Source organism: Gorilla gorilla, chromosome 5 (assembly GCF_029281585.2).
Source record: "Gorilla gorilla gorilla isolate KB3781 chromosome 5, NHGRI_mGorGor1-v2.1_pri, whole genome shotgun sequence".
Classification (NCBI taxonomy): Eukaryota; Metazoa; Chordata; class Mammalia; order Primates; family Hominidae; genus Gorilla; species Gorilla gorilla.
In genome coordinates this window covers 120,934,838-120,956,380 of record NC_073229.2, presented here as the reverse complement: position 1 = coordinate 120,956,380, position 21,543 = coordinate 120,934,838, and the positions used below count along the sequence as shown (strand labels likewise).

Genomic DNA, 21,543 nt, shown 5'->3' with positions numbered 1-21,543 from the left:
CCTACATTTTTTTTTGGTCATTTTGTAAAACACATTATTTGCTCTCATGCTGTCTCAGGCCCTCAGGGAATGGTGTTCTGCAGAAAACTTGAAGCCTTTAGGGAAGGCTAGTCTAAAAATAAAACCCTCAAGATATTAGACCAGGGATGAGGGACAGCATTTTTAACATTGCAAATTGCTATATTAAGTGGAATAAAAGTACCGTTCTCTTCTGTAGGTTATGTGAGAAGCAGCAAAACATTTTGTAAAGAGCAGAAACTTTGGAGCCGGATGCCCTGGGTTCTAATCCCGGTCCTCCCACCAGCTGTGTGATTGGCAGCACATTGCCCTCTGAGCCTTGGTTTAATTCTCTTGAAAATGGGGAACATAACTTCTGTCTTTGGGGTGGTTTGTCAGGATTAGCAATAATATATGTTAAGGTCTGGTACATGGTAGACATTTAAGAATTGGTAGCTATAATAATTGCACATCTGAAATTTTTTTTCTTTTTCTGGGATAAGGCTTTTTTTCTGCCCCTAATATAATGATGGCTCAAAGACGAGAGGCAATTTTACCTGAGTTCCAATCCTCGCTCTACTGTTTACCAGCTATGTGACCTTGGGCAAGTTACGTAGTTTCCTTGTGGCTCAGCTTCCTCATCTATAATTTACATTTCCTCCTTTGCTTGAAAACTTACTAAGGTTTTATACATATATAATATTGTATGTATTAGATATAAAGTTGGAGATTGAACAAGTCTGTGGGTTATTTTCTGAGTACCATTGAATGTCATTTACAAAAAGTATTTTTTCTTTTGCTTTGAAGTAACAATACTACAATTTTTTTCTTTTTTGTTGCATTTTTATAGTATTTTTTTTATATCCTACATTTCAAATATACCACTTTTTACATAAGGTTTTGTTTTACTCCAGTTTAGTATCAGGTAATCTTATGCAGATGTTAATATGATGCCATCTTTATGGCTCATCCTTATGTTAATAAACCATAGTTATTCCTCAGAGACAGAGAATATATAATCATAGCCACTGCTCAGAGATAAAGATCAAATAATAGAAGACATCTCAAAAGTAAAACAAACTTGTAGGGGAGACTAAAGACTATGTAGGGGACTTCAACACCCCATTCTCAGCGTTAGATAATCTAGACAGAAAATTAACGAAGAAACCTTGGATTGGACCTAACAGACATTTTCAGGGTATTTCACCCAACAGCTACAGAATACACATTCTTCTCATCAGCACATGGAACATTTTTCTAGGATAAACCATGTGTTGGGATGCAAAACAAATCTCAATAGAATTGAAAGCATATCAAGTATCTTTGCAGATGACAATGGAATAAAAGTAGAAATCAATAACAAGAGGAACTTTGGAAACTTTACAAATATATGGAAATTAAACATGCTCCTGAATGACCACTGGGTCAGTATGGAGTTTTCTCTAAAAACAAAGAGGAGAACTACCATACAATCCAGCAATTTCAGTGCTGAGTATATATTCAAAGCAAAAGGAATTTATATATCCAAGGATACCTGTGGTTGCATGTTTATCATAGCAGTATTCACAATAGCAAAGATGTGGAATCAACCTAAATGTCCATCAACAGACAAAGGGATAAAGAACATGTATATGTACACAGTGGAGTTCTATTTAGCCATAAAAAATGAAAGCATGTTATTTGCAGCAATATGGATGGAACTGGAGGTCATTATGGTAAATTAAATAGGCTAGGAACAGAAAGACAAGTACCACATGTCTTATTCATGTGGGAGCTAAAGAAGCTATGTCATGGAGGTAGAGAATAGAATGATAGATACCAGGAGCTAGGAAGATAACAGAAGAGGAAGAGGGGATGAAGAGAGGTTGTTTAATGGATACAAACATACAGTTAGATAGAAGGTAGAAGTTCTCATGTTCAATAGCAGAGTAGGGTGACTATAGTTAGCAACAATGTTCTTTGTATTTCAAACTAATTAGAAGAGAGAACTTGAAATGTTCCCAACGCATAGAAATGTTAAATACTCTAGATGATGGATACTCCAGATACCCCGACTTGATTATTACACATTCTATACATGTAACAAATGCTCACATGTACCTCATGAATAGGCAAAATATTATGCATCAATAAAATAAAAAAATAAAAAGAAATAGAAGTAGGAGACAAAGGGAATATAAACAAAACCTATCACCGATAGGACTTATCACTTCTTTTGCTTTTTGCGTTTCTAAAAGGTTAATCTATTAGCCACTTAAAAATACATTTTTAAAGTCTTCAATTATAATTAATTTGCACTTCTATTAAATGCTGACCTTTCATGCCACTTGAGTTTCAGTTTTGATTGTCATCAGAAGTCACTTAGCATATTCTCTGAACCAGAGCCCTTCCTGACATTTAGTTTAATTTCTTTTTAGTATTTATGGGGAAAAGTAACAGGAAGGCAAATAAATCCTTGTGCTTAATAATCTCATTTTTTAAATGTCTATGGAAAAACTAAGTGTTCCTTTGAACATTAGTGAGAAAATTCTTCTTTTTTGTGGTGAATATTGTGGTTAGAATTAGAAATATGTTAGGAATGGAACATCATTTTAAATAGAACACTACTTGTGGTTCATACTTAAAATGTACACACAGCATTTTTTCCTTTAGCTTTATTGCATATAGGTTTTAGGTTAGATATGCCTTGCAAATAAGGTAATTTTGATGCCATGATGATGTGCCCTATATAAAAAATAACTTTAAATAAGCTCTTCCCTACCCTGTCTCACTCTGTGTGATTATTGTATATTCCTTTTTGGTTTGTTTTCAAAGCTTCCTTTGACTCTACTTACAGATAAACCAGAGAATAACAGAATTAACGACAAAAAAAAAGTAGACATTGTTATAGTGATCTAAATTTATAGAGTATTCATTTTAATTGCAAAGTAGGTTGCTCAATGCAGGTGATTGCCTTTTATTTTATTTATTTATTTATTTATTTATTTTTAATGAAATAAAGTTCTGAAGTGAAATGGTTGGTTCTTTATTTCTGGTTCCACCTTTTTCAAAACAGAACTCAGGAGTATACTTCCATCCTTGTGTGTCCTTCGACTACCATTCCCCCAGTTTTAATTAGAATCTCTGGATATGTTGCAAGGGCCTAATATAGGAAGGAATATAAATTTATATGTGATACACTTTTTTCTTTCCTCTCTTAGTTTGCAATTTAATTTCTTTCTTAGATGAGAGGAAAGATAGGAATGAAGGGAGGACCAAGTGAAATTCTTGTTGGCTAAGAGTGTGGCAAATAACAGAAGAACATGATGTGACATCTTTTCTCTTCAAGCGCAGGCTGTGGCCCAGAATGAGAGAGAGATGCTCCATAATGTCACAAGAGCTCTCCTTTCTCTTAGGCATTGTTCTTTCTTTTAGACTTTCATTTTGTTCAAGACAAAAGCAGACACCCTTGAGTAACGCCAGTATTTCAGATTCCTACCTGTTTTATTCTGCTGTCAGTAATGAGTTGGCTGGAACGCGTGGGTTATTCCCAGCAGCCAGTTTCTGTTTATCCGTTAGGGGATAGAATAGTTTTAGAACAGCAATTTTTTCATAGTGGTGCCACTCGATTCTTCCTAGCATCCTGGGATCAGTGGAATCAAGGCCAACCTTTAGAGCATATGCAATGAGTACAGCATTTTAGAGGACTGGACTGAGACCGGGGCTGGTGGGATGTCTCTGCTGGGAGCCCTGGGAAGCTTGAGCCCAGGTCCTGCAGAATCTGCAGACTGTGGTTTGCTTCTTACCCTCTTTTCCATAGAGAGTGGCATACATGGTTATTGTTATCTTAAGCAACTTTAGGATACACAGCTTTGTGTTAGGTCAGATATGTTACAAATAAGATAGGTTGCAGCTTGCATCCTCAAGGAATTTTATACAGGAAACAGGGAGAAAAGTGTGATAGAATAGTACAAGATCAATATTGATTTAATGTGGAAAAAATTATACAAAACTGTAAATGTATGGGGAAAATAATATTTTACTCCCTTAATTTCATATCAGAAAAGAAATCCCTTTTGTCCGTTTGGTCTGTTTTTCTATACCTATGTACATATGCACAAACACATGCATGTATATGCATATACACACATCTACATACATACATAACAATGGGACTATGTTGTATGTCATTCTGCATGTTAATTTTTTTTCTTTTTTTTTAGTATATGATGAACATTCTCTGCTATCACTATTCTAGATTGACCTATTGTTTGTGATAGCTGCATGGTATTCCTAGTATGTATGTACCACACTTTATTTAACTGTTATCTTTTTTTTTTTTTTTTATGAGACGGAATCTCGCACTGTCGCCTGTGCTGGAGGGCAATGGCGTGATCTCAGCTAACTGCAACCTCTGCCTCCTGGATTCAAGTGATTCTTGTGCCTCAGCTACTGAGTAGCTGGGATTAGAGGCACACGCCACCACACCCAGCTAATTTTTGTATTTTTAATAGAGACAGAGTTTCACCATGTTGGCCAGACTGGTCTCGAGCTCTTAACCTCAAGCTATCCACCTGCCTCAGCCTTCCAAACTGCTGGGATTACAGGTGTGAGCCACCGCGCCCCAGCTTATTTAACTGTTATCTTATTGATGAGTATTAAAAAGATGTTGAGTTTTTCACTATGAAGTAATGCTACAATGAACATTCTTATCTGCATGTTTATGCTAGTGTTTTTATCATGTAGAATTCTAGACAATATTTAAATTGTTTAATATTAAGAAATACTGCCTACTCTTACTCCCAAAATGCTGTACCAGTTCATACTCCCACCAATAGGCTATAATAGAGATATTGATTGCATAACATAGTGGAAGTCTGTAGAAGACTATGGTTATAATATGTTATAATTTGATAGCACTTTGTAGTTTATAATTCACTTTCATCTATCTTATTTAATTCACCAACCTATGGTGTGGTTTTATATCTGCATCTTTGAGATAAGGACATTTGAGAGTCAGGAAAGTTCACTGACTTGCCTGAACATCTTAGTTAATGAATGGAAGGGCCAAGACTATTACCCAGATATTTTTTCTCTACTTTTGACATCCTTATAGTAAGATAATTTAGGAAAAGCTTGAGGTTGGCCATATTTAGATGACATTTTCTTAGCATTTGTGAAAGTTGATAGGTTTTATTTAGTACTGGGTTACTATGGATTTGAAGGAAGAGAAAAATGCAGAAAATGATTCAGATCAAATTGCATATAAAGAGAACATACTTAGTGAACCATGAAAGAATTTTTTGGTTATATATACACATCATATCTATATCTATCTGTAGATATAGATACATGCATATATCTATATCTAATCTGTATATCTTTATATCTCTATCTAGGCAGCCCAGTGAATTTTAACATCAAGGCAGAATTTTGTATAATGAGTTTCTTTCTAAGTTGTAATGTGGTGCTCCTATCTCTTTTGCAAGATTTGTAGTCTGAGTCATGGTAGAGATAACAGGCAGTTAGACACATTAGTTAACATGCACTCTAAATACAGGGTCATTTGAAGGCCTAACTGGGGAGGCAAAGATAGCAGGATTCTCCTAGAGGGGTTAGAGGTGGAAGTTGTAGCAGAGAGGCTATGATTCTAATGAGCTGGTAAAGCCAGTGTACTCCAGCTTGTATGTGGATCCAAGGATGGTCTTTTATTGGAGATTAGAAAGGGAGGTTGGTTTTGAAAATTTTCAGTGTAGAGATACAGTCAAAATAATATAAAGGAAGAGAAAAAGGAAAGGAGCAGAAAGGAAAGAGAATAAAACCATCTTGAAGAATTAGAGATGGCAGGATGAGATAAAGAAAGAAGCTGGCACAGGAAGGGGAACATCACGCTCTGGGGACTGTTGTGGGGTGGGGGGAGGGGGGAGGGATAGCTTTAGGAGATATACCTAATGCTAAATGATGAGTTAATGGGTGCAGCACACCAGCATGGCACATGTATACATATGTAACTAACCTGCACATTGTGCACATGTACCCTAAAACTTAAAGTATCATAATAATAAAATAAAAAAGAAAGAAAGAAAGAAAGAAAGAAGCTGGCCCTGTTTAGTTGACTGGAGTTCAGTGTAGGTGTCCCACTTTTTTGCTCCTTTTCTCTGCAGTCCCAGTTTTGATGAGGACTGCTTTGCAGAGTTTTATGGAAGCCCTCAGCACTTCTGCCTGTGAAACTCTTCTGAAAAACAGCCAGCATTTATATTACTGCAGCATCAGAAAATCCTTTTGGGCACTGAAAGAATTGGCGTGAAGAAATCTTTCCTTTTACTTACTAAATATTCAGTTCTATTGGGATTGTAGAATTTTCACTTTGTTTCATGTGAAATTGTGGTTAAAAGGTGGTCACTCCAGTTTTAGCAACCCCATGGGAAAACTAATCTCGTTGCTTTGGAGCTTTATTGTATTTTTACCAGATATTTGTACCATCTGCATTGGGAAACACTGAGCAAATTCAGCACTGTTAAGATTCTTTTTACTGAGTCTCATTTTTTGAAAGAAAAAAAGTATTTGTATTTTTCATGCATATTTAGATTCCATATGTCACATATTTTTGGCAGACCTAGACTTCTGTAATCACGGTATAGAGCCCTACATTTACATGAATATTCTGGTAAAAAAATATAGATATAATCCTGATTCATTTCCACATCATTTCTAAATTTATTGTAATTGCTTTTTAAATTTAGCAATATGTTTTTGAAAACATACATGTGATATGTAAAAGAAAACAAAGTATTATGTTTTTCTAGTACTAGTGGCATTTCTGTATGTTGTATTCTCTGTTTTACAGCATAGCGTAGTGGCTAAGAACACACTTCCTGGGTTTAACTCCCAGCTTTGCCCATTATTAGTCATGTGACCTTGGACATGTTACTTGACCATTCTGTGCAATCATTCCATTATCCTTAAAATGGATATTATAGCAGTAGTAATGTCATAATATTATAGCAGTAGTAATGTCATAGTTGCCGTGGAATTTTTAAAGCTAAGCTATTCAAAGAGCTTAAGACAGTTCTTTGATATTATACTTCCTAACAAAACTCGGGAGATAAAAGGTTATTCTTAAGAATGCAGATTGCCCCTTTGAATACTGAATATCTTGATATGTCTATTCCTTTATGCTTCTGGATACTTAAAAAACAAAATTTTAAGAGTTTTGTTTTTGAGTTCCTACTGTTTTTATTTGAAATGTGTAACCACAGTGGAGGTGATTATTAGCTTTCTGATTACTTTTCTCTGATATGTGTAGGATATTGTGTGAAAGGAAGGAGGCACAGGATACTAAACATATTGATATTATGCTTGATGGCCTAATTTGGTAAAATTATCCAGCATATGGATATATTCTAAGAAAAACAAAGTCACCAATCATGGAAGTAGTCCATGTAATCCACTTGTCACCAAGTAGTTGGCTAGTGTCTCCAGGAGATTATGTCATTTTCAATAAGTTTAGTTTTGGTCCCTGTGTTGCCACGGTGAGTATCCAGTGGCTATAGCCAGATTGATCTGGGTGAGTGGAAGTCCATGTTGCTGAGCACATGTATAATCTCTGTCCCTTCTGCCATGGCTATGTTGTTCATGAATCCTTTAGGGAAGGACAGGAGTGACTAGAGAGAGAGGTTGATTGATCTCAATAGAATAGGTCATGTTGTCTGCCTGATTATCAAGCTCTTCTTTTGAAAGTTGCTATTTGGTGAGCATTTACATGACTAGCCAGTCAAACCATTAGCTACTGTCTATGAATGAATGTAGTTTTTCATCTCTGGCATGAATTTGTCAAAATGAACAACCAAGTATACTATTCAAAATGTTGCCCACTGGGAGGTTTTCTCTGCTGTGCCCTTACGGGCTTCCAAGTGGGGCTGTAATGCTACAACTCTTCACCCCTGGGTGGCACCAATTTATTGTGCAGAACCATCTGCACAATAAATCAGGCCTTAATTTTGTTCTTCTTTAGTTAACTGGTCATAAGAACCTCATCTCAGTGAGGTCACAGGTGAAGTTTAAAGAGAGGGTCATTACAGCAAACATAGGAGCTGTGGGAATCTCAGCCACTTGCTCATGTAACTGAACTGTGCCCTGAGCACCTGCCAGGTCTGATTTCATACATACCCTTCTGTATAAGGCTAAAATGCTCCATGCAAACCCAACTGTATGGCTTCAGAAAGTCAGACAACACCAAGTTTATGTGGAGCACTCATGTTCCATAGCTTTGTTCCAAAATACTAAAGATCTGGTCTGACCTTTAAGGGGCCTGCCAAATGCTATACAGAATCCCTATGTGCCACAGACACCTAAAACACCAGTAAATCTTTCGGCTCAGTGGCAGAGCAGCTTTCATAGCAGCCTGGACCTGTTGTGGAGCCTTCTCTTATTATTACTGATTACTCAAATATGGCAGCTTTTCAAGCTACTTGATAAATAGGTCAGAATAACATACCCAAATGAGGTGCATGTTGCCTCCAGAGTCCAGAAAAGCCAGCTAGATGCTGTGTCTCTGTATTAGTGGTAGGCAAGAGAGCTATCACTTTGGAAGGGATATCTTGAAATACTACTAAGACCCCTAGAAAATTTAAAAGATGGCAGGCCTCTGAATTTTTTTAGGACTCTTTCTTCACTCTGTCGCACATGTGACTTACCATGCATAGGGTATTTACCACTTACTGTATAGTCAGCATGTAATGGACAGCATGACATTCTATGGACTAGAAGTACAACCAAGGTCCCTGTGAACGAGATTATGATAGCGTGCTGGAGACTTGACAGAGCCCTGAGGTAGGATAGTAGGGTAGGCAAATGCTTCAAGTAGTCTTTGCTAACACATATAGAGAAAACCAGAATTTGACAGATCAATAGCCATGTACCAGATGCCAGGAAATACGTTGATTCGCTCCATCAGTAAAACCACATCTGGTACAGCATCTGCACTCTTCAAAATCCATCTGTTTTCTACAAAGCCAAAGAGGCAACTTGAATAGAGATATGGCAGAAATGATCACCTTCTTCTTGCAAGTCCTTGATGGTGACTCTAATCTTTGCAATCTCTGCAGGAATGAAATGTTGCTTTTGGTTTATTTTCATAGGTAGAAATAGATAGTTCTAAGGGTTTGCAGTTAACCTTTCCTACCATTATACCCTTGCTCCACAGATTAGAGAACCAGTGAGAGAATCTGCTGAGTTTGTCTGTTCTAACTCAGCATTTCAAAACTGGTAGAATAACCATGGCATGAGTTCTGGGATGAGTGGGAGTTGTAATGAGCCCAAACTTCATTAATCATGTGATTTCCATAAACTCCTGCTCTGAATAGAATCAGTACTGTAGAATATGATACTGACATGGTTGGGCTGTTTGTCCCCTCCAGATCTCATGTTGAAATGGAATCCCCAGTGTTGGAGGTTTGGGCCTGGTGAGAGGTATTTGAGTCATGGGGTGGATCCCTCATGAATGCCTTGATGCTGTCCTCCCCGTAGTGAGTGAGTTTTTGCTCTGAGTTCACACAAGGTCTGGTTTTTTAAAAGGGTATGGCACCAACCCCTCTCGCTCTCTTGTTCCTGCTCTCACCCTTCACCTTCCACCATGATTGTAAGCCTCCTGAAACCTCTCCAGGAGCAGATGCTGGCACCATGCTTCTCTTACAGCCTGCAGAATTGTGAGACAAAATAAACCTCTGTTCCTTATAAATTGCACAGCTTCATCCTTTGGGAAAAAAGAATGTATGTGTGTGTGTGTGTATGTATATTTAAATGCCAACAAATTTATAAGAAAAAGATAACCCAGCTGAAAGATGAGCAAAGGACTTGAACAAAAACTTCAACAAAAAATATCCAAACAGCCAAAACAAAACAAACAAAAAAATGGAGAATAAATATGTAAGTTAATTATTAATTTTAGGACTTCTAAAAGTTAAACAAGAAAGGAAAATATTCTACTGTTGGCTTATCAGTAAATATACTATTTACATAACTACATTAATACACTACTGTAATTGAGAAGTTTCAAATAAAGATTTTGATAGTACAAAGGGAAGAGAAATTAGTTGGAAATGCTGTGACAGCTAAATCTACATCTATACTTACAGGAAATCAGGAGTTAATATATTTAAGTGATAAACCAAAAAGTAATTTCTTCATGTTATTTAGATATATAAAGAATAAATATATGAAAAAACCTTTAAAATAATTAAGAATGAGTACCTCTAAAAACAGAAATGGGGTGGTGAAGATTGGGACAGGGTTTGATGATCACCTTAAAACTTATCTAATTATTTTTAAAATTATGTGCATATTTTATGAATATTAAAATGAGTAAACAAAAAATTGATCCCACAAAACAGTGCAAATGAATTTAGTTATCTAAATATTTATCAGAATGTGTGCAAAGCATAGTGGTCGTAGGGTACAATGGGATTAATAAAATCAATGGCTGCCTTCTAGGAGAATATCGCCTTTTCAGAGAATAAAACAAGTACTTAAAGCACTCCAAAAATCACTTGAGCTTGGGAGGTCAAGACTACAGTGAGCTGTGATTTTGCCACCACACTCCAGCCTGGGTGATAGAGTGAGATACTGTCTCAAAAAAAATAAAATAAAGCACTCCAGTGGCAGGTAAGACTAAGGAAAGAGGACCAAGAGAATACTACAACCTCTACTGACCATTCTAGCCACTGAAGCCCAATAAATATGACATTCTGGCACACTCCAAATATAAAACACTCCACTTATATCATTAACGTGATAACCCAGCATTGTTGCTGTAGATGCAATAAGAGAGAATCATAAATCCAGTCACTTCTACAATACGCGAGTTTTACAAGTACACATACATGTGTGTTTGTATAAACATGTATGTTATGTATGCATATATCATGTGCACACATTCACACATAATTTAAAATTTTTCTCACTTGGAAGATTTGTTAAACATTTCCAACAAATGGCAAATAAAGACTAGTCTAGATTGGATTTAACATTAAGACTCCTGTGTAAATGTTACCAACCTACGCTAATTGTCTGTTGCTCTCATGCTGTTACTGTCCTATTTCATTTGGAAATACAAATTGTAAGTATGAAACTTTTTAACCTATTCTTACATAAAATTCAAAGAAACTTCAGGTGACAATGATATTTGATGAGAAATGCTTAGGGGAAAGAATCTTTTAATGTAGTTACTGTGAGCATTCAAGAGCACTGCTTTGGTTATTATACTTCATAAGAAAAGGAAGAAGGCCAGGGAATATTTACATTCCAATGAGCCAGGAGTGAAGTGAATGACGACCACTGTACAGATACTGAGGCAAAGGCATTATTAAGTCTGTTCATGCTATGTTCCTTAGCATTTTAAATTGAAGTTATTTTCCTTAATGTTTAACTACAAAAATGCTTTTGTTTGATTTCTTTGTTAAACTCTTTATTTCTTAGAGAAATTGACAATTTATATTTAATAGGCACTGACAAGTTGATTAGAATCTCTGTGTTCATGGGCTGGTTTGACAGTGGGTGGGCTTCCATATACAGGTGACTGGTCACCAAGCTGGCATTGTTCTTGGGCTACCATCAGATGTTAGTATCTAGAGGTTTTTCCTCTGTGGCAGTTTAGTTACAGCCTTTCAGTCTTCTGCATGGGCAATATGTGCCTGGCTTCTGGCAGTCTGAGAGCAGGATGGCAAAAGGAGCTAGGTTCTCAAATTGAATATGCATTCACTCAGTCCCCCTGTTTTCAGCCTTGCACTAATATTTTCGAGTGTGGTGCTTGTCAGGTTCAGTTGTGCCACAGAGTTGGGCTACTGAAATGGAGATACGTACTTCCATGTGATTGTTCAGAGAGGAGAACTAGGTGTGGAGTGGGGTTCCAATGTCTCTGATTTTCAGTCAATTTTCCAGTTTTCAGCTCTGCCTATATACTCTGTGGTAATTGGCATCCAGAGATTCTCTGGGGATTTACAGGATTGTTTCAGTTTCTTCAAAGCATATTTCCCTGGAAGTATTGAGAATAAATTGTTCTCTGTTCTGGTTTCTTAAGTCAGTTACTACAACACCATTTGCTTTTTTTGCCTTAAAACATTAAAAAACATCCTGGCAAACCAGGTGAAACCCCGTCTTTACTAAAAATACAAAAAAAAAAAGAAATTAGCTGGGCATGGTGGCAGGTGCTTGTAGTCCCAGCTACTCGTGAGGCTGAGGCAGAAGAATGACATGAACCCGGGAGGTGGAGCTTGTAGTGAGCCAAGACTGTGCCACTGCACTCCAGCCTGGGTGACAGAGCGAGACTCTGTCTCAAAAAAAAAAAAAAAAAAAATTAGAAAAAAATTTTTATCTACTGATGTGTTTTTCATTTATACCTCTTGTCCTTTTGGTTTATATACTTTGTTTAAAAAATCCCTTTACTGTCATTTCAGTGTAATTTTCGGGATGTGGACTGTGGTTAGTCTGCATTTTTAACGAGAAATTTAGAAACCATTTATTTGCTCACCATTTTCCTTTTAGTACCTGGCATGTAGTAGGTTCTTAAATAGATATTTGATGAAATATTGAATGAATTGTTAGAAGTTTTTATAGTTGTGGGAAGCTTTTATGGTAGAAAGATACAATGACTATGCAAATATAACAAGTTAAAAGGCATCTTTTAAATTATGGTTTTACTTTGGCTTCATCCCATTTTTTGTTTTTGTTCCTTAACATGGTCAAGGAAATGAAATATTTTAAACAGTGTGGTAGTACAGGATGGATATATGTTAGTTTACTTTGTCAAACACAATTTCAGCTGTCACATTAGGCTTAAGATACACATTTGTCTATTTATAATTTTTCTAGAGAAATTACCTCTACCTCTATGGAGGTAGACTTGTATTGAGGTTAATTTATAATTAAGCACAGCCTTTAGTCTTAATTATATGTATATTTAGGGTACTTCTATAGAGGCTGATGGTGATTATGGTGTAAAATCTTCCAACTACCACTGCTGTCTTCCCACTGGCCCCTTTGTGGTTAATAAAGTTCAAGAGCAGCTGGCTTAGTGTGGCATCTTATCCAGGTATGTTTTGTATTACAAAGTGAATATGTGAGGATAGATAAAATCTAGTAAGGGCAAAGAAATTAAACCGTAGAAGTGAACGCAAGTAGTAAAGTTGATATTTTGAATGAATAGATCAGGATTCTTCTTTTTATAAAGGCAGCCCTGGACAAAAAAAGATGGGATTGTAGAGCTATAGGTATGTAGAGAGTCCCTGATTTGGCTACATTGCTGGATCTTGGGTCTTAGAAATGTGATATCCCTACCCATCATACATTAGTAAATGAATGAATGAAATTTTGACAGTGACCCTTAAAATCAATGACTAGGCTGGGTGCAGTGGCTCACGCCTGTAATCCCAACACTTTGGGAGGCTGAGGCGGGTGGATCACCTGAGGTCGGGAGTTCGAGACCAGCCTGACCAACATGGAGAAACCCCGTCTCTACTAAAAATACAAAATTAGCTGGGCTTGGTGGCGCATACCTGTAATCCCAGCTACTCGGGAGGCTGAGGTAGGAGAATCGCTTGAACCCAGGAGGCGGAGGTTGCGGTGAGCCGAGATCGCACCATCTGGGCAACAAGAGTGAGACTCTGTCTGGAAAAAAAAAAAATCAATGACTGATTCTAAGTCAAAATAATGAGTAAACTGCAATTTGTTTTAAACTGCTGTACATGTATGTTTTCCCAGTCTCTTAAGAGCTTATTAAAGGAATCTAGCCAGAAATTCAGAGACTTCTTTCTAACTATAAAGAGGTTACCTCTCCAGTAAAGACCTACGGAAGGAAAAACCCATACCACAAAATGTGTAAGACAGCAGATAAAGAAAGTCCCTTACAGAAAACTCTGGAGCTACAGAAATCTGGGTAAGAAATTGCGGGTTAGGATAAGAGAAAGGTGATAAGAAACTTTTTGGAGCAAGCTAACTAAATATCTTTGTAAGTTTTCTGGAATAGATTCTTCATACCTGAATATTTTTCTAGTCATCTCTCCTTTAACATCTCTTATCTTTGTTATCTGGTTGACATATTCTGATCAAGTTGCTAACACAAAATAAGATTGGTTTTTTAGGGAGAAGAAAATAGAGGAGATAGATGTATACATATCAGAAAAGAAAGGATGAAAGTCAATGGACTTGAGAGAGAAGAGAGACTATGAGAAGCAAAGAGAGCTTTAGTAAAATAAAACTTTTGAAAATATTACCAAGACATCTTAGAATTTTTCTTCTCCTCTTGAGTAAGTTCTCCAGTATGGTTGGTGGTGGAACTTCTGGAAAGAAATTAAAAATGAATGAATTTTTAATTCAAAAACTAAAAATGAAAAAAATTGATGAATTAATTGGATAAATAAATAAATAGAAAGCAAGCCAAGAAAATGTTTCAGATCTTCATTGACAATTACCTAGTGCCTACTTATAAGGATGTTAGAACTAAAGCGTGTAATTGTTACATGTGAAATAGGAAACCTGCTTTAGGTTTCTTTGTCATCCGGTTTTGTGCTAATGTAAAATTAGAGTAAGAACTTGTACCAAAGAACTATTAATTAAAAAAAAAATAGTGCTCAAGAGAACCAGGTAATAAAAATCTGTATTAATAGTGACTATAGCAAAGCATGAAAATTAAAATTAACATTTAATTAAAATTAAAGGCATTGGAAATATTTTAAAAATTAACAGTAAGATTATAATTTTTGTCTTTGGGGCAGTAACACATTTTGAGATTCCTCGCACTTTTGCTTTATATATGAATGTCATGAAATTTCCACCATGGTTGACTAAAGATAAAATAACAGAACGATATTTTAGTGTTGACTACACTGGAGACTAAAATATTTTTAAACGGTCAAAAAGAGCAAAACTGATCCTTCATGATGAAAGGCAGCCCTGGAGTTAAATGTTATTTGCAAATCTCATTTCTCATTTACTTTTTGTGTTTTGGTTTTATTTTCAGGCAAAAGGACTCTTGTGGAAGATGGAACTCATTGTCCATTTTCCAGAATGTATTTCCAAGCCCATCAATGGGACCTGATACTGCTGTTCTGTGTTGAAATGCTTGAAGAACTCCTGCATCTCTGCTTGCATCTTCCATCCTACTGAAACCATGGTCTTCTCGGCAGTGTTGACTGCGTTCCATACCGGGACATCCAACACAACATTTGTCGTGTATGAAAACACCTACATGAATATTACACTCCCTCCACCATTCCAGCATCCTGACCTCAGTCCATTGCTTAGATATAGTTTTGAAACCATGGCTCCCACTGGTTTGAGTTCCTTGACAGTGAATAGTACAGCTGTGCCCACAACACCAGCAGCATTTAAGAGCCTAAACTTGCCTCTTCAGATCACCCTTTCTGCTATAATGATATTCATTCTGTTTGTGTCTTTTCTTGGGAACTTGGTTGTGTGCCTCATGGTTTACCAAAAAGCTGCCATGAGGTCTGCAATTAACATCCTCCTTGCCAGCCTAGCTTTTGCAGACATGTTGCTTGCAGTGCTGAACATGCCCTTTGCCCTAGTAACTATTCTTACTACCCGATGGATTTTTGGGAAATTCTTCTGTAGGGTATCTGCTATGTTTTTCTGGTTATTTGTGATAGAAGGAGTAGCCATCCTGCTCATCATTAGCATAGATAGGTTCCTTATTATAGTCCAGAGGCAGGATAAGCTAAACCCATATAGAGCTAAGGTTCTGATTGCAGTTTCTTGGGCAACTTCCTTTTGTGTAGCTTTTCCTTTAGCCGTAGGAAACCCCGACCTGCAGATACCTTCCCGAGCTCCCCAGTGTGTGTTTGGGTACACAACCAATCCAGGCTACCAGGCTTATGTGATTTTGATTTCTCTCATTTCTTTCTTCATACCCTTCCTGGTAATACTGTACTCATTTATGGGCATACTCAACACCCTTCGGCACAATGCCTTGAGGATCCATAGCTACCCTGAAGGTATATGCCTCAGCCAGGCCAGCAAACTGGGTCTCATGAGTCTGCAGAGACCTTTCCAGATGAGCATTGACATGGGCTTTAAAACACGTGCCTTCACCACTATTTTGATTCTCTTTGCTGTCTTCATTGTCTGCTGGGCCCCATTCACCACTTACAGCCTTGTGGCAACATTCAGTAAGCACTTTTACTATCAGCACAACTTTTTTGAGATTAGCACCTGGCTACTGTGGCTCTGCTACCTCAAGTCTGCATTGAATCCGCTGATCTACTACTGGAGGATTAAGAAATTCCATGATGCTTGCCTGGACATGATGCCTAAGTCCTTCAAGTTTTTGCCGCAGCTCCCTGGTCACACAAGGCGACGGATACGTCCTAGTGCTGTCTATGTGTGTGGGGAACATCGGACGGTGGTGTGAATATTGGAACTGACTGACATTTTGGGTGATGCTTGTTCTTTATTGACATTGAATTTTCTTTCTCATAGCCTCTCCACTTTATTGTTTTTTATAGGGTTTGTGTATGTATGTGTGTGAGCAGTGTAAAGAAAGAATGGTAATTATAGTTCTGTTACCAAGAATAAACAATAGGAAAGTGATTACAAATATTACCTCCAGGGTTCAATAGAAATCCTCAATTTAGGGTGAGGAGATTTTTTTTGGTTTTGGGGTTTTTCCTTGATTGATTTTGTTTTCATAGTGGGAATCAGGATTGTGCTTTATTGAGCCTGCAGTTACATTGAATTGTAGGCATTTCGTGTGCTGCTAAGGTGTGCTTATTTGAGTTTATCAAGACTTTTTTTTTCTGGAAGACACTGCTGCTTTTTACCATCACATTGGAGCCAAACATCTCAATCAATATATATTTAGTTTTATTTTAAAAACTAACCCAGGAAGGTTAGCGACATTTTAATGGTCATTACTATTTACTTTGGTGCACTTTAAGAGACAATGTACAAATTAATTCAGTCTTATTTTTCAGAATTGTTTTTATACATGATATGTGCTTTAGGAAATATGCATTATCACTTATGGGAAGATAGTTTTAAGAAATGTTTTATCTGCATGTACAGTTGTAAAAGAGAACATAAAATGTAGATACTTTTCTAAGCACAATAGCAACTCTTCAAGCAATAGCGCAAAATCTAGGAGACAGGATCCTTGCAAATTTAAAAGGTGAGTGTAGTGAGGGGGATGGCAAGTGGCTGGTACAGGCTGTGGTGATTCCTTTTACTCAAGGGTTTTTGTGGAGTATAGGGAGAAGGGGTTGATATTTATGGACACCTATGTGTCAGGCACTGTGCATCATTTTATCCTTACAGGATGTTGTGAGGTAGGTATTATTGTTTTCATTTTTACAGGTGAAGAAAGCAGGTCTCAGAGGGACTAAAATCCTGCCCAAGGTTAGTGGTAGAGCTGGGATCCAAAAATCTGTCAGAATCCTGAGACTGCGCTGTTCCACTGTGCCACGCAGACAGTTCATTCAGTTTAGATGTCACATAGTCAAGAGGGAACTCTATGCATCCTTTAATTTTTTAGACTATGATATTCTTTTTAAAAATTAGCCTTTATTTTCTAACTACCGAAAGAAATATGAAAGCATTACAGAAACACTGGAAAATAGAAAAGAAAAAATAAAATCACTTACAACCACTTTTTGTTTTTTGGAGTCTCGCTTTGCCACCCAGGCTGGAGTGCAGTGGTGTGATCATGGCTCATTGTAGCCTCAACCTCCCAGGCTCAGGTAATCCTCCTGTCTCAGCCTCCTGAATAGCTGGAACCACACACACACACGCACACACAGGTGTGTGCCACCACACCCAGCTAATTTTTTGTATTTTCTTTTGTAAAGACAAGGTTTCACCATGTTGCCCAGGCTGGTCTCAGAGTCCTGAGCTCAAACGATCTGCCTGCCTTGGCCTCCCAAAATGTTGGGATTACAGGCATGAGCCACCACATCTGACCTACAACCACTTTTTAATGTGAGACTTAAAAATCTTAGATAAATAAGGCTGTGAAGCAAAACCAGTGATTTTTTTGTTTTGTTTTTGATTTGCAAAACAAGTGACTGACAATTATTGAGAAATTAAAGATAGCTATGTGTAGGTCTTGCCCCTGCGGATTTGGAGGTTTCCAGTTGTCCATCTGTGTTAGTTCTAAGTGTTCTGGGCAGAATAGTATTGTTGCCCCAATGCTTGCCCTAGCAGAGCTGGAGTTTGTGAACGTGCTCAGATGTGTGTCTCCTACAAAGAAGGGAAAATGAACCCTGGTCTGAGTCTAGAACAAGTTTTAATAGGGCATGTCTGACATTTCAAATTGTTTTTCTCTTGCTGACAGTCTGCCCCCAGGTGCATCTAGGGCCTTGGTCAGCTTCTCTGTTACCGGTGGCTCACTTTATAAAACAGCCCACAGGGATAAGGGCTGAAAATATAGCCACTTGGCTACATCATTGACTAATTAAGTAAGTTAACTGTGGATTTATAGCATCTTTTCAGGATGTTAGTGTTTTGTGAGCCAGTGGAAAAAATAAGCTTCTATTTCTTCATTTGTAAAACCAGAGAGTTGGATTAGATGAATCTCTAACGTCCTGTCCAACTCAAATGTGCTTTCCTCCATACTAGGGTGTAGATTTTTGAAGAGCTTAGCTGACTTCAGCATCACCTCACCCTTTGGTCTCCAGTATTACTTCTTTACATTTTACTTCATTAGCTATTTCTTAATATTAAATATCTGAAGAGTGTGGCACTGTATCAGGAGTTGGGGCATTGAAAGGTTGATGACATCATGAAATATCTGGGAAACTCTGCTCTTAAGAAAATTGCACCGATGTTGGAACTCATTGTCCAGTTAAAGAGCTCTTTGGGGACTCAAGCATATTATTCAACATGTTGTTTTGGGATTATCTTCAAATGATAGTCACCTACCTCTTTCATTTCTAATTTTTATTCACAGGTAAAATTGTTTTTGTCCATAGGGATTTTATAGGACATAAGCACTGTAGTAGATACTAGTAGCATGTTGAAGTGTATTATGCTCTCCATTTTCCATATAAACTAGATTTCAAGCAGATATTGATAAGGACATTTTTTATTAGACTTTTCTCTGAGGAAAGTCAGCATGATCTGTATTCATCTTACATATTGGTAGGTCATGAAGACTCCTTTTTGGCTGGAGGTGAAACTGAGCTTTGTTTTCTTTGTTCCTGTTTTATGGGCAGTCTTTAGGTACTTTCATGCTGCTTAATAGGCAGTGCCTCATTTGGTGAGAGCTCTGGAGTGCCTGCCGAGACGCTCCCTGTTTGTGAACAAAGATTATGAAGGGGTCTTTGTGAGAATTCAGCAGCAACACTGAACAGCAGTTCTTTTTACACTGGATTATCTTGATCTGATGAGAGTTTACAAATCATTTTGAACATTTTTATTATGTATACATTGTGAAAGCTTTAAAAATAAGTACTATGGAGCACCTTTGAGAAACGTAGGTGCAAAATCATATGTTGCCTATTCCCCCATATTTTCTTGAGGCAGGGAAAGATACCACTACTAATTCTCACTGCTCACAGGCATAATCAGAAATGGTTTTTTGTTTGCCTGTTTTTCCTTCTGGCTAGTAAGAAGCATAAAAGAGATAATGAAATATTTGTGGTCAAAAGAAAGATGCAAGGGAAATTCCAAATAGTATGGAGTAACGTTATTTAAACTTTTAATACATGTTTAAGCATCCCCAAGGGAGCTTGTTAACAGTACAGATTCCTGGGCCCCCAGAGGGTCTGTGGTTGAGCCCAGGAATGTGCATTTTTATTTTATTGAGCACTCTGCCTGACTCTGGCTCAGGTAGTCCCTGGGAAACTCTTCAGGAAACATTCCTGTAGAAAATATATCTATTTAAATATCATCTGTTTTATCCCACAATGTTTGTTTCGTGTTGCAAGCCATTATCTTCTAGGCATGGGTAATCCACATTGAGAGGAAAATCCACACAACATTGTGCCTGATTTGCTGCCACCTGTGTTTGTGCTGGATCTTGCCAGTGTTAGCTTTATTTTCTTTCAACTGGCAAAATTCTGATAAAGCATATAGCTTCACAGTAGAGCAAAATGGGTGACTTAATTGAAAGTCATGACTTTCAGCAGTCTAAGTATGCTCATATTTTATTTTCTTATAGAGAGCTGTCTTTATTGTGTGTAATTCCCGGAAGAATGTAAAGATTTATCTAATTCCTATTGCTCTGCCAGTTGTGTTCAATGCAAGCATTGAAGTAAAATAAAAATAACCTTTTTAATCTGTGTATTTCTGTTGCCCACAAAGATATTTAATTTTTTTCTTGATCTTTGTTTTTGTTTATGTGAAAATATTTACATATGTATCATTTCTGTATATATCACAGAAAAGTTTTCACTTGCTTGACATTTTATTCTACAATGATTTTTAGTGTAAGTTTAAAGAATGGCTACATTCAGATTTATTTTCACAACTATAGTCCTGCTAAACTGCCTTCATTGAAAACTCAGTTTTTATGATAAAAAATATCAAAGCACAAGTTTGTTATTGGAGGTAAAGTATACATTTCTTAGATATCTATTGGTACTAGACCTTTGTAATTAAAATTAATTTATTTTACAATAGTAACTGACCTGTATGGAAAAAAAAACAACCTTGAATTATGGGTTCTAATATTTAAATATTGAAAAATATGGTTATTTGTGCATATTCTTATTACAACCAAGAAAAGAGCTCCTGATAAGAAAATAAATAAATATTTAACATTTCTAAAGTGGAGTTTTTTTTAAAAAAACGACTACTGCATTTCATTTAGAAAAGTTTATCATGAATAATAATTTCTGTTAAAAGCTGAGTTTAGCTTCAAATTCTGCTTCCTTTGGGTTCTTATTTTCAAATTAGACCTCAAGGCCTCTGTGCATGTAACTATATTCTAGTTTTAGAAGTTCTCAGAGTAGTTCAAGATGAAATGACAAAAAAACTAGTAGTATAGCTAACAACTGTTGAGTTATAAAGCTGTTAAACAGCTTTAAGAAATTCTGTCTAGGAAAGTGATGAAAATTTTACTGCTGAATTATTTAAAATTAGATTGTCAGTTTGGCAAAGCAATGATAATGTCTGCTTCTATTTTGATGAAATGATTTCATACTGCATTTCCATTTCTAAAAGCAAAGGCCTTTCTGTACTTATAAATCCATAGGAAACATCGTTTATTTGTATATAAGAGTTTCAGTTTTGTGCCAGTTAAACATGAGAGTTTTAAGTCACAAAAGAAGGTTGATTTACAATAGCAGGTTGTTATTGAATTTACATTCGATGTTTCCTTCTGACACAAAAAGGTAAGAAAGATAGAGCAAAATAAATATTAAAGCAACATGTTGAATTAAAAGAATATTCACATCTACTATAAGAATAATGAACCCCAAGTACTTTTAAAGAATTTGAAAGCATTTGTAGTTATAACAGTAATCTAAGCGTGAAAGTACAATAATAGTACCAATAATAACAGATGCCATATTTTGGCCACTAATTGTGGTCAAATACACCTTCAATCTATTTAATGCA

At 36.7% G+C, this 21,543-nt stretch overlaps 1 protein-coding gene across 1 annotated transcript in view; it reads left to right on the top strand.

The window, feature by feature from the left end:
- Window positions 1-20,752, top strand: part of GPR63 (G protein-coupled receptor 63) — a 43,641-nt gene extending 22,889 nt beyond the window's left edge. The window contains exon 2 of the mRNA XM_004044427.5: window positions 14,990-20,752. Within this exon, the coding sequence (XP_004044475.1) occupies window positions 15,140-16,399 (1,260 nt within the window). The 5' untranslated portion in view covers window positions 14,990-15,139 and the 3' untranslated portion in view covers window positions 16,400-20,752. The remainder of the gene's footprint in view (window positions 1-14,989) is intronic.
- The last annotated feature ends 791 nt before the right edge of the window (window positions 20,753-21,543 follow it).